The sequence below is a fragment of the Rhamphochromis longiceps genome, linkage group LG13 (genome assembly GCF_057381845.1).
Source record: "Rhamphochromis longiceps isolate RC_006_pf linkage group LG13, R_longiceps_female_GT1.1, whole genome shotgun sequence".
Taxonomy (NCBI): domain Eukaryota; kingdom Metazoa; phylum Chordata; class Actinopteri; order Cichliformes; family Cichlidae; genus Rhamphochromis; species Rhamphochromis longiceps.
The window spans coordinates 26,587,578-26,600,529 of NC_140569.1; the positions used below are offsets into that span (position 1 = coordinate 26,587,578).

At 40.0% G+C, this 12,952-nt stretch overlaps 1 protein-coding gene across 1 annotated transcript; it reads left to right on the top strand.

The window, feature by feature from the left end:
• Positions 1 to 950: 950 nt before the first annotated feature.
• Positions 951 to 12,621, top strand: spmip7 (sperm microtubule inner protein 7). Its single transcript, XM_085427256.1, is given in 10 exon segments — positions 951 to 1,371; positions 4,250 to 4,347; positions 7,141 to 7,208; positions 7,621 to 7,759; positions 8,965 to 9,032; positions 9,130 to 9,171; positions 9,459 to 9,566; positions 10,783 to 10,863; positions 12,470 to 12,593; positions 12,595 to 12,621. Coding segments are annotated over 10 exon segments (1,176 nt in total).
• Positions 12,622 to 12,952: the final 331 nt, after the last annotated feature.

A 12,952-nucleotide genomic window follows, 5' to 3' on the forward strand; every position in this document is an offset into this window, starting at 1 on the left:
ACAGCCTTTGTAAAAAACACTTTTTGCTTTGGCTGTGTGATTTACATAATTTTCATTTAGTTTACTGCCGGCTTTAAAAAAAAATTTAAAATAAAAACAAAACAGAGCCTACATTTGAAGTCTCTCTGTGCTAAAAGCACTTCAGGCTTGGAAAACAACTTGTTTAGCCTTCATGAGCAAAAATAAATAAATAAATAATTTAATTTAATAATATGTCTTCAGGGACTTCGGTCAAAGTCGGTGTTGGACTTGTGGTCACCTTGGTAGTTCTGAATTCATAGTGCATCATCATGACAGTACAGCTGAGACTTTTATTTTTTGCTGTGATATTTGTAGACTGTCATTGAATTCAAAAGGGACTGGGTTGCTCTGCTTCATCTTACGTCTAGGCTCTACTGCTCCATCTTGTGGTTTCTTGAGGGAAAAGCGGGCAACTTTTCAAAAGGAGGGGGTTTAAACGGCTCCTTACCAATCACGGGAAGTAATGTGGCATTCTCCGAGGAGGAGACACACAGTTCACTAACCCTGATGCTGGGCCAAGTCTTCCCTTTATCATTTGCCACTAAAACAACATTTGTGTAGAGTATTTTTCCAGGGCATGGCTGACTAAATGTTTTTATGTGGTCAGAGTGATAAATTAGTAGGTGTAGCTTGCCAAAATATAGAAGCTCAGAGGGAACATTATTAGTTATGAAAGCTCCCCTGAAGTGAATCGGCGTGGTGTGGCATCCAGAATGGATACGATGGGATGTTTTTAGACCTTTGCTTTATTATATTATTACAAATACAGAATAATGTGCTCAGGTATGTGGAGCTGCACCTCCACGCTCAGCACACAGGTCTACATGTCAGTAATTTGATCCGAGCAGGAAACGAACCCAGTCTCTGGGCAACGAGCGCTCACTGCACAAACTCACAGGAGCCTTCGAGGAATTTCCTCCCAGGCAGTAATGACTGCAGTTTTGGATCCCTTCGAGCCTTTTTCCTCAGAGCTTCACGTCATCAGGCGGCTGAACTCCAGTTTGCACCGAGATGGTAGGAGAGATAGACCGAAAACTGGACACGTAGGCTCCCTTAGACTTCAGCCCCCCGCTGAGCGTGTCACCCTGGCTCCTTTGCGAGATGATGTCCCCCTGTTGGACCCCTGCTGTGGTCAGCTGAGTGCTGGAGCTGAGGTAGTCCTGGGCTTCAAAGGTCGAAAGAAATTCATAGATTTTGATCATGTCCCCTCTGCTCTGTGGGTCCCTCCCGGTTTCAGAGAGAGGCCTCAAACAACCCCAAATTTCTCAGTGGTATGTGTAGACCTGAGCGAGGACGAGGCCTGGAACTACAGGAGGATCCCCCATGCGGCTCTGAGAGCAAGACTGAGTGGTAAAAAACAAACAAACAGAAGCATATTTTAAATACTGTGCAAGTCAGAGCCTTGAAATTGGATAGTTAATCTATTGTTGAGTGATAAAGGCTTGATTGCTAACAGGGCAACTACCCCTAGAGGGAAAAAAACAAGCTGAAATTTTGTCAAATATGAAGACCTTTTGCTTTTCTTTATCTCATATGGGAGTAAATGCTCCTTTAAATTTGTGCTTCGATGTTTGGAATTACATAACGTTTGACTATATTATATATAGATATTATCTCAGTTGTTTTTTCACGATGCACCAAATGAATAACCAAAAATTGAAAAAATTAAGTGTCAGTTTAATATATCGCTTGCCCCCCCAAAGGAAAATCTGCTGAGCTGTTGCATTGTGAATACAAATTAAAAAACTGTTTAAAGAGTAAATTATCCCTTGGCTGAAAAGCTGCAGTATCACCACGCTCTCTGGTCGAGTTTCAAGGTTGTTTCATCAATCTTCTTGTTTTCGTTGTAATGATTATGGATGATGGCTGCGGCAGGGTGACAGATCGAAACACTAGATATTTTATTCTCATAAAAACAATTCTAAAAATAAGTTAAATAATGAATAAATGTATAAAATCTTAATATATTAGGCTCTACAGAAACAGTAAGCAAACAAACAAAACATAAAGCACCCACAATGATTCAAATTATTCGCTGTAGCTACCTGCTGTTGGGTGCTGCAGTGCCCCCTTCTGGTCACTTCATATTAGTGGTCTTCATGCAGGTACAGCGTGAAGTTCAGCGTGGAAACCAATTTTACTCGAAAAATGTTAGACACCTGTTCAACGGCTCATTAATGTAAGTCTCTAATCAGCCAGTCAACACATTGATTATTGTGTAATTACATCTAAAAAACATAGAAGCGCATTTGTGTAGCTTTAAATTGAAACTGAGCATAGGAGAGAAAGGTGATTTATTGGTTGCGACAGGCTGGTATGAGTATTTCAGAAAAAAATTTGAAAGTTTTACAGCAAAACTGAAAAAAAATATATATATATTGGAGTATTCTTAACAGAAATTTGTTGTTTAAGTTACAGTGTGTAAAATCTTACCACTAGATGGCAGTAGATTGCAGTCAACGGAATTTTGTTTTCTTTCTCCTCCCAATTCAAGCGCATAATCCAAACTATGGTGGCCACTGCAGAACAAATATGTTTTATTTCTTTAAATTATGTCTTTTTTAAATTATACCTTTCACAGTTTAGTCAGCCAAGAGTAATCAACAACATTATACTGCATCCTGTTACAACCATAGCCAGCTGGTGTGCGTGACTGTTTGTGTAAAAGATATTTTTGGACACACTATATTATGGCACATTAAAACAATATAAACACTTAGCAATAAATTACTCATATAAAAAAGAAAGGGCTATGCATGAATATAATATTCAGTTTTACGTTTTTACCCCTGAGTTAACTACTGTTCATTTGTTGTGAGTGTTTGCTGTTAGTCCACTGTTTTCCTCAGCTGTCAGAGAAGTGTCTAATTTTATTTACTCTGGAGGAGGCTTTAACACTCTCTGAATGGGTCCAATGCCAACTGATGAGTGAGTGAAGCTTCTGTACAGTGATAGTGATACTGAGGTGAATTGTTGAGGATATCTTGACCTTTTCTGTCAATAAGAGCTGCTGTGTTTGCTGCCTTTGGTGAAATTGAACGTCAAAGTTGATCTAACTGTTGTCAGACTTGGACACTTAGTGAATAAGAACTCGGGGTAAATGCCATGAAAGCATGGATCCCTACATTTTGTATCAACAGCTCAGGCTGCTGGTGTTTCTTGGCAGACTTAGTGCCCCTTACCTGAGGATTGTTGCTGATCATGCTCATCTCTTTACAACTAATACGGACTCATCTTATGATGGCTGCTCTAGCAGGATAATGTGCCTTGTCCCACAGCTCAGATAATCTTGAACTTGTTCTTTGAACATGACATTGAGTTTACTGTAGACAAATGGTCTCAATAGTCACCAGATCTCAGGCGAATAGAGCACTTTTGGAGAGATTCACATCAGTGATGTGCAGCTAACAAATCTGCAGCAACTGTCAACATGGCCATCAATAATGTTCCCAGCACCTTGCTCAATCTGTGCCGGAACAATTTAGGCAGCTCTAAAGGCAGAAGTATCTATTGTTACCCTAAAAATTATTAGCTAGTAAGCTTTTTGTTTTATAAAATATTAAACATTACATTACTTTAAGCTAAATATTGCTGCTTTTTTTTTTTTAGCTAGCATTGGCTAGCTCTAAACAAATATTGCTTGGCTCATCATTTTCTTAGCGCAGTACTTTCCACTGTAAGTTAAATTTGTTTTATTCACTCTCTCTCTCTTTGACATTTAAGCTCCCATTACATTTTTACAGTAAATATGCAAATATTAATGAAAGCCTTTTGTTTACTAACGGACTTAAAACTGCTAGCAGTGCTAACTGCCAGAGCTAGCTTTTGAAACAACAGCTCAGCTCATTTCATGTCATAATATGGTTTTATAACATATATAAAAGTTATTCTGCAATTAAATTATTACAACAACCCAAAGCATAAAATACCTGGAGCAGCTACTAAAGAGCATTGGTAATAGCTAGTTGGTATGTACATCTCCAGGCTAAATACTGTATAATTAAGCTTAAGCTGGCATTTGTAGTCTGTTGTGTGCTCTGTGCCTGATGGGTAATTAGAGGCACAACATCCATACACATCCAGACTGGGAGCTGGTCAGCAGGGACCATGGCTGTTTGTTGCTCCGGGGCCTTCTTGCAGGGTAATTTGACCTTGAGGGCAGATACTGCTGTGCATAGTTATAGTTCACAATTTGTCAGAGAATGTATTGTTGTTGTGTCATCCTAAGGTTCAAGTGATCTTGTTAAAATTCAACCTCAGTCACTGAGGACACCAGCAACAGTGATGATCAGTAACAATCTGCCTGATACACATCCTGGAAATCAGGTGAGTGATGACTGACTGAACTGGTTTCTGTACTGAAGTGCGACTGTGTGACATCTTCAATTTGCCTGTTTTTGCCCAAATGAGAAATGAAAGACTTCACACATTAACAATTCATCAGTTTTCCCTCTTCAGTTTTTCCTCTGAGCACATTAAAGTTTTGTTGATTTATATACTAAATCTTACTACAGTGCAGACGCTGGAAACATTTTGGTTGAACTAATGCTGTTGGCTTGCTTACTATCATTACACTTCATCACAACTGCTGTATTAATCACTTTCCTATCATAACACAAGCACATATTAAGTATTAAATCAGAAATGCGTACCTCATTTACAGTCTCATCACACCTCACATAATACTGCTTATTATGTGGGCAGGTTTTCACTTTGAGGACATAACCTTGCTTTATTATTTTGTTTCTGAAACTGCTAATTGAAACGTCCATAATTACCTTGACACACATTATTGTTGTTTAAGAGAGGTCTCGCAGTGCTCAGTTATTGCAGATAGGTATTTTGTTCAGTGAATAGAGACTTGATTAAAGCCTGTATTTAAGTAGTGTGAAGTTCAGGATTACAGTGGTGATAATACATTTTTAGTATGGAAGTTAACACATGCGCAGTGAAATCAATGGACCTTCTCAACTCTTTTCTGGCAGTGCAGTGATTGATGGCCAGAATATAAAAAGCTCCAGGGTGACAGATTCATGATGATAGTGTTTTATCAATGTTTTATTAAGTCATCTTCTTTTTTATGTATCTGCTAGCAGCAACGCTCAAGGTCACACATATTCACATATTAGTTTTCAATACGATCCCTGATATCTACAACAAAATAATTGGAACAGCGCAGAAAATACTGCAGGATGAGTAAAAAAATAATTATATCAGACAGCAGATTCCATACAGCTGATGTTATCTGCTTAGATCGGCAAACAACTGATATTGGCTTATTAGTTATTTGGTGATCTAAGTCAGTTTACAGCAGACGATGATAGAAACACCCTGATGTCCACAAGAGGGCACGCTGCAACTTCTCTATTGGGAACACAGGCTTTTGCAACACTGCAGACATCCCAACCAGCTGATCAGCAGTCAGCCAGAGCTGAATCCACCACGATAAGCCTTTTAGTCTTCTTTCCTCTCCTGTACTGCATTGTGCTAGTTTTTTTCCTTTTGCAAATATAGTAATGTAACATCCTCCACATACTTCTACTAGCTAAAATGATATATATATATGCTATAATTAGTTCAAACAGTCCTTTATACTGGAAGCTGGGACTCACGAGAAAGTTCAAGATACAATATTATCAAAAGACTTCCCTCATTATACGATGTTATTGCATTTTTATTTATTTTTTACATTTTGTGATATGCTGAGTAGTACAACAGGTGTTGCAAGTTAGGTCCTCAGAGTTAAACTTTGTCAGTATCTGTTTTATCCAATAAGATAAACTTATCTCACTTCTGCCATATCACACTTTCCATAAATGTTGACATAAGATGAGCCAGTCCGTTATCAGTCTGTGATAGAGTGGGGTGAAGTTGGCAGTTACATGCAGTCTGTTTCTGATAACACAGAAATTAAGTGTAATAAACTTTTGACATAACATAGCTTATAGTGTCTGCATAGAAATAAATACACAATGAACAGAAATTTATATTTAACTGTTATATTTGCAACCTTCCTGTTCAAGAGGAAGATAACCAGAATACAACCAGCCGGCAGCCAGTTGAGTCGAGTCCCCTGGAGTTGTGCTCGTGCAGACTGATAACAGAGGTTGCCTTCTGTCTGGTGATCTTCGCAATCGCCTTGCAATCAAAAGTTGTCATGAGTGTGCAACGGCCTCAAGCTCTGAGCAATCATTTGATCACCGCAAGTTGCATGTAAAACAATTTAATGTGGTCACCAGGCAGCCACCATTCTTTGTAGAAAGAAGGATGTTGTCCTATTTCTACACATGTGACTGAAATTAGTTGGCTCTGAATTAGGTGGTAGCTAGAATGTTTTTTTGGTGGAGTCTACGTTATACTCTTATTTCATCTCCCTCTTTAACTAAAGGAGGAAAAGCCAGTTTACTTTTGCTTTGCATTTGCTATTCCTCTGGTTTTGCTGTGTTTTCAGCATTGTGTCAACACGCCTTGTTCTTTTATGCACAAAGCTGCAAAACCAATAGAATCTGAATGCTGCCCGCTGATGTGTAAAAACGTCAAATACTGCGATTGACTCGCTCGGATGCACTTTGGAGTGAATATAGGAATTTGTGTGTCTTTGTTTTGCATTAGTCATTAAGAGAACATCCTGATATTTTGTGCTTTTAGGCACACTCAGCTTTAGGGGTGGTAATTACAGCCTGTTTGTTGGTCACGACTGAAAGATCTCGAGCACTACTGGATGGATTTCCATAAATTTTGATTCAGACGTCATTGACCCCCGTAGGATGAGCCTCATTATCCATTTATGTTTACTTGATGAATCTGAGCTCAGATGAATTTTCACAGATTGTATCAGATTTTCTGCATTTATCAGAGGTAATTTGAAAGATCATTTGGCTGGTGCCATCGCTAATTAATGGTCTAATGCCAGGTGAGAATTTAAGTGAGAAATTATGGTTTTTAATAGCGTTTTTTAAAATAATGGTTTTCAATACTGTTGAGTATAATTATATTAATAATAACAGGTAAAAAAATAAAACCTACACTCATCATTAGATGTGTTAAAAATACATACGTGAGCCTCATGATTTCCAGTTGAACACGACACTGATAAATCTTCTGATATTGCTTTTTAAGGATCCAGGAGTCGGGCCAGATATCTCACCGGCAGTTCGACACTTCAGATACACTTCTGCAACACAGAGGTCAGAACACAGGCACCTTTAATTGGCTCCTTTCAATAACAATAACATTGAACAAAGCTTACCTCCTGATTACTGATATGCGAAGTCCACACACGATGTGGTTGCTTTGAGGGTTATCGGGAGGGAATAGGTTTGATTTTGTGCTCCGTTGATGTCATCAGGGAACAATGCGTCCTCTTGTTGTGTTAATTACTCTTTAATGAAATCATGCAGATGAACTGTAGCCTTGCTTAAAGCCTCGGGGAAGAATCGGCTCCCCAGTTAATAAGCTGTCTAATATATTTTCTGCAACGAAGGAGGCTGGTTAAGAATTCAAATGAAAGCAAATAACTTTCGGGAATCAAGTTAATCAATTGCACTCAAGGCACTCGGTCCACGTGTCTAATGGGCAGAAGTCCTAATTTCTCTGCAGGAGTTATGAGGACGCTGGATGGATTGCAAAGGTACCGCGGCACTTGAAGGCACCAGAAGCAACCCTGGAGAAACTGGCAGACCCAGTGAGTGAGCGTGCCTCACTGAGGCGCTACAACAGCCGACCTCAGCTGTGGCAGGTGAGCCATGGAGAGTGTTTGCATGTTGGCAAACACTGCCGAGGCATGAGCTCTGTTTTCTTGGCCCCAGCAGAGGGCTTCTGGGGGTTTGGGGCAGGGATAGCTCAGTAGGTAAAGTGGTCGCCCCATGATCGGAAGGTCGGCGGTTCGAATCCACTTAACGGCTACCCTGAGGTACCCCTGAGCAAGGTACCGTCCCTACACACTGCTCCCCGGGCGCCTGCTTAGTGGGCTGCCCACTGCTTCACTGAGTGAATGGGTCAAATGCAGAGAAAAACAAGTAATTTCCCCATGGGGATCAATAAAGTATCCATTAGATCATTCACACAACTGAGGGAAATTGGATTTTTGGATGGTTATTGTTTCTCAAAGGCAATTTTCATAATAACCCATGCATAGGTGTGCTAATATTTTGTATTTGGTTTTAATAAAAGTGATAAATGTGATTGCAGTTCATTACCTGTCAGTCTTGACCTTTTGGCATACAGTGTGTGCAGCAGGGAGACTGAAAGAAGCAGATATGCAGCTTAATATTTCTTTATTTCTGTAGTTCTCTCCTTTATGTGAAAAGGCCAAAATAAATCTGGTTCTCCTGTCTGGCATTGATGCCGTGGATGCTGCTACATCCAGGAGCTACTTGAACTAACAAATTAATTTTATAGCATGCCCCAAATTTCTGACATTTCAGTTTTTTTTACATCCTATTAAACATGACATCCAAAGGAACAGAAAAACTCCCTCGCTGTGTCTCACTTTCTCTGCAGTGTTTTGACTGTGTATATATATGTGTGTGTGTGCATTTTTCCCACCGCATTGATCCAGTTTGTGTAGCACCCCGCCAGCAAACATGACTGAACACACCCTGGTGAGCCACACTGTAGCACTGGGGTAACATGTTCCTTCATTACAGTGAACACATGCACTCCAGTTTATTTTTGAGCCAGTCTCACATTGGACTGCTGTTTCACAGTAGCTGAAAACCCCATCGTTAGTCTTTTTGTGGGATCAGTTAGAATAAGAAAAATACTCGCAGGCCTATCCTTGCTTCACATGAGTGCGGTAAAGATTTTAGTGTTTGATGCTTTAGTTTAGGGGTTAAAACATAAACACTGCTGCACATGTGTTGTACCTATAGTGTTAAAATAAAGGTGATCTGTAGATCGGTAAATTGTGATGAAGCGGTGATTGTTTCCGTTCTTTCTAAGTCTGTAGGAGCTGAGTGGAACAGGCGACAGCTTCGACTGAGGAATGATGCCAAAAAACCAATATCTTTGTAAGATTTCGTTCATCAGTGGGAGCTCATTTTCTCTTTTAGTCCCTTTTATGATGCAAATTTGTCACACACCTTCCTGTTTTTTTGGTTTGTTCAGCTGCAGTACATATCCAAGATCAGGTCAGATCCCTCTGTACACGTGAGTATTTTATGTTTGAGCTGCCACCACACAGAGTACTGTACAAAATCTTGGGGTCCTTTAGCTCTTTAATACCTGCCACATTTATTCTGCTGCATGATGTCTTTAACCTGCTGCTACCACGAAACACTGAGCAACTTTAAACAGAAAATGTTTTAGGTGATCATGTTTTGATTCTGCTATTTTCTTAGCGGCGCAGTATTTTGTTTGAATCCAGCTACTCTGCATATTTTCTCTGAGCACTGACCTTCGCGTTCATTACTGAGTGGGCTCTCGTGTATGTGCAGTGGCACCGTCGGCTCTGAGAACATGGATAACATTGACAACATAGATGAAGACTTCCAGCCACTGACAGTAAAGAGGAGCGTCGTTCCTCCATGCATGCCGACAGCACGGTGAGACTCACTGTCATTGTATACATAAAAAGCAGAGGTTTTTTTAATGGTAATTATTCTTAAAACAAAGTGGACTTGGACTGTGAAGCCTGTTAGTGTGTTTCTTATTTATTGATGGTATGACACTTTTAGAATAATTATGAACTTCATCTAAACAAGTCTGAAGCTTCAACAAATAACCACTAGAGCATTTTAATTGGTTTATTTCAAACATAGTCAATTTGCACAAGTGTATTCCTATTGGCCAGGCTGAAAAAAAATGTCCACCTTGTTGACAGGTGTTTGCTTTGTTCTCTGCTTTCCTGTGAGCGAGTCATCTGCAGCACTCTGCCCGTCTTTAGCCATCATCTGTTAAAATGTCCGCACAGACAGGGAGGAGAGCAAGTCCTAACTTGTTATTCATGCTGTGCATGTCAAGTTAGGATTGATTTTTTTTTCCAAGTCTAAGTGTGGCTCCTCTGTGGAATCGTTGCTGCACCATCAGTTGGAAAGCCAACAAGCAGGGAGCGTCACATTTTTTGCAGGCTGCAGTTCAACAAGTGGAAATAAGACATTCCAGATCTCACCAGATTTCACCTTGTAGGGAATTCTAATCTAAATGATCAGTCATGTCCATGGTGCTGACATTTAGAAGTGTCTACGGTTTTATTTTTTTTATCTGCTGCTCTGAATGCTTTTATTTTGCTCTTTTTTAGCTTCCTGTATTGTTTCCAGGCTGAAAAAGCCTGTTGGGGCTTTGTACAGTGCTGAAAAGTGATGCAAGGATCAAGGTAGCTTGGAAACAGGACCGAGATACTGTCATGCTGTCAGTCTGTTTTCTGATTTTGTTGTTGAAATCTCAACTTTAAGCACTAAAGATCAGTATGGCGAGGTGGCAGGTGGTGGTCGTCCTCATTCAGGATAAAACAAAAATAAACCAGAAGCAAAAATATGCAGACCTGATGGGTTGAATGCCATCTATCCCTCTCAGAAAACTGCACCCAGTACACACACACACACACACACACACACACACACACACACACACACACACACACACACACACACACACACACACACACTTACATTCATTGTGGTTTTTCTAGAACTGTTTGTTAAGCACAAAGTATTTTTCACAATTTTTTTACATGTCAGGTGTAAAAAATTGTGTGTTTTTTTGTCTCACTGTGTCTCATTTACAAGTTACAGTGTCTGTAACATCTTTTCCTTGTGCCAGCCGAACCACCATCCCTGGCTACACAGGCATGGCTGCCTATGCTGACTCTGCTGCTCCTGCAACTTCTGCAAGCTCATCTGGGTGAGTCTGAATGAAACTCTGATAACAGACTTCCGTTGTTATTGCTAACTGATTATGTCCTATAAAATATGACATTTAAAAAGTATATAATATATCGTCTGTATTGTTTATCTTGTCATCTTGTGAAATAAGTAAGTCATAAATTTGTGGGTTGATTGAGTTTATCATTTTACTATTTTGCACACCTTGATATTTCTTTCTCCCAGCATTTTATCCAGTTAGACAAAAAAAGCAAACATCACAATTCTCCACTAGAGGGCGGTCTAATGCAATCCATAGACATGAGGTTGCACTCTTAACTTCACCATACAGGTGCCCATTATTTACTGGTGTCTATGAAAATGTGACTACAACTCGCCACAGTGGCAGAAATACACACAAATGACAATACTTTCAGCTTACCTTATATATCAAAGTGTAGCCAGAGACTGGCACTGGGCGCACACTAACTCCTGAGGTTAAGTTTGTATCACCCCTAAGAGTCAAACTGGGGACCTTTTAGATGTGGGGTGCACGTGTTAACCACTACACCACAGAGCCAAGAAAAATGCAAAAAATATGCATAAACATGCGTGCAGTCTGGAGAAAAATAAACCAAAGAGCATGAAATTAGTAAAACTAAAAGAGCGGACACTGTTTTAGGGAAATGGGCAGACAAGATAAAAACAGTGTCAACAAAACAGCTAAGAGAAATAATATAAATCCTGAATAATCACTGTTTTCTCATGCTCCTACTTTTTAATTTGATTTGTTGTTGAACTTTATCTTTTTTTGGGTGCTGTACATATTTGAGTGGCATTGCTTAAAAGCTTAGTATACCTTATTTTTTGCATGAGTGGGCAGGTGAGGTGCAGGTTAATGGTCAGCTGGAAAAGGCTTCAGTAATTGGAAATGTTAAAAAACAGATTAAAAACAACGGCCGTCATTCCTAAAGACAGACAGGTAGGAATTTGAGAGATGTTATATGTGTTGTAGGGGAGGATTTCACCGATGATTTTCTAAAATTGAGCAAATTTCATCAAAAGAACCTGAAAAGGTTTATTTAAAAAGGAAATCTTAAGGTGTTTAATTCCCAGTGCAACACTGAAAATATGTGCGTTGACACGAGTGAGCCCCTTAACTGTGCAGAGCAAACATGGCTCCACTCTGGGAGTGTTGGCTGTCTGTTAAGGATGTGCAAACCTGTTTCCTAGTTGGGCCCCAGTTTAGCGAACTTTACCGGCTTTTGGAGCAGGCATCTCCAGATGGCTGAATCCAGAGCAGCTCGTGGTAATGGTGGTTTTTCACAACCCAGATCCATTTTCCTGGTGCCTGACACCCCCCTGCGATCTGTTTCCTCTGCTGATTAGGCTTGGCCTCCCATTTTTTTCCCCCAAAACAGAAAAAAAAGACAAGCTTGGATTGATTAACTGTCTGCTACAACGGTCAGACATCCCCGGGATTTTTGCTTACTAACGCTCACTCATAACAGAAGTGCCTGAGGGTTTTTTTTTTTCTGTCAGTCTGTGTTTCACTACAAAGATTAGCTTTAGGTTCTTAGATTTTTGCGTCATCTAAAACAACGTGTAATTCAGTGACTCACAGATATCATTACATCTTTTCACAGAGCATTCGAAGAATTTGGAACTTCTGTTTTCAGGCACACAGCGCCCCTGTCCAGAACGGTGACCGCCGTGGCTCCCTGCAACCCCTTCATGAGACCCGTGCTTCCTGTCTGGTGCACGAGCGCCACAGCAAGACTTTAGACAAACGAGATGAGAGAGGGCTCGAAGGTGTCAGCTTCCTATTCACGCCATCCAATCTGTTTATATGAATACATCTACGATGATGTGATGTCAGTGAGTTATTCAGAGTGAGTTAAAGAATAATGAGATGCCCCATTATCATAATTTCCCTGATTTAGATGAGTGGTTTTCTAACTCTGGGTAGTGAGTGCGTTGCATTGTCCTCTTAAATATTTGCTCTCTCTCACTGACTCGCTTGCTTGCTCGTTTACTCTATGTGTGTGTGTGCGTCTGTCATGAAGGGCAAAGAGAGGGGCGAAATATTGAGGAAAGTCAGGATTTTTAGCGCTATCATTACGTTTTTA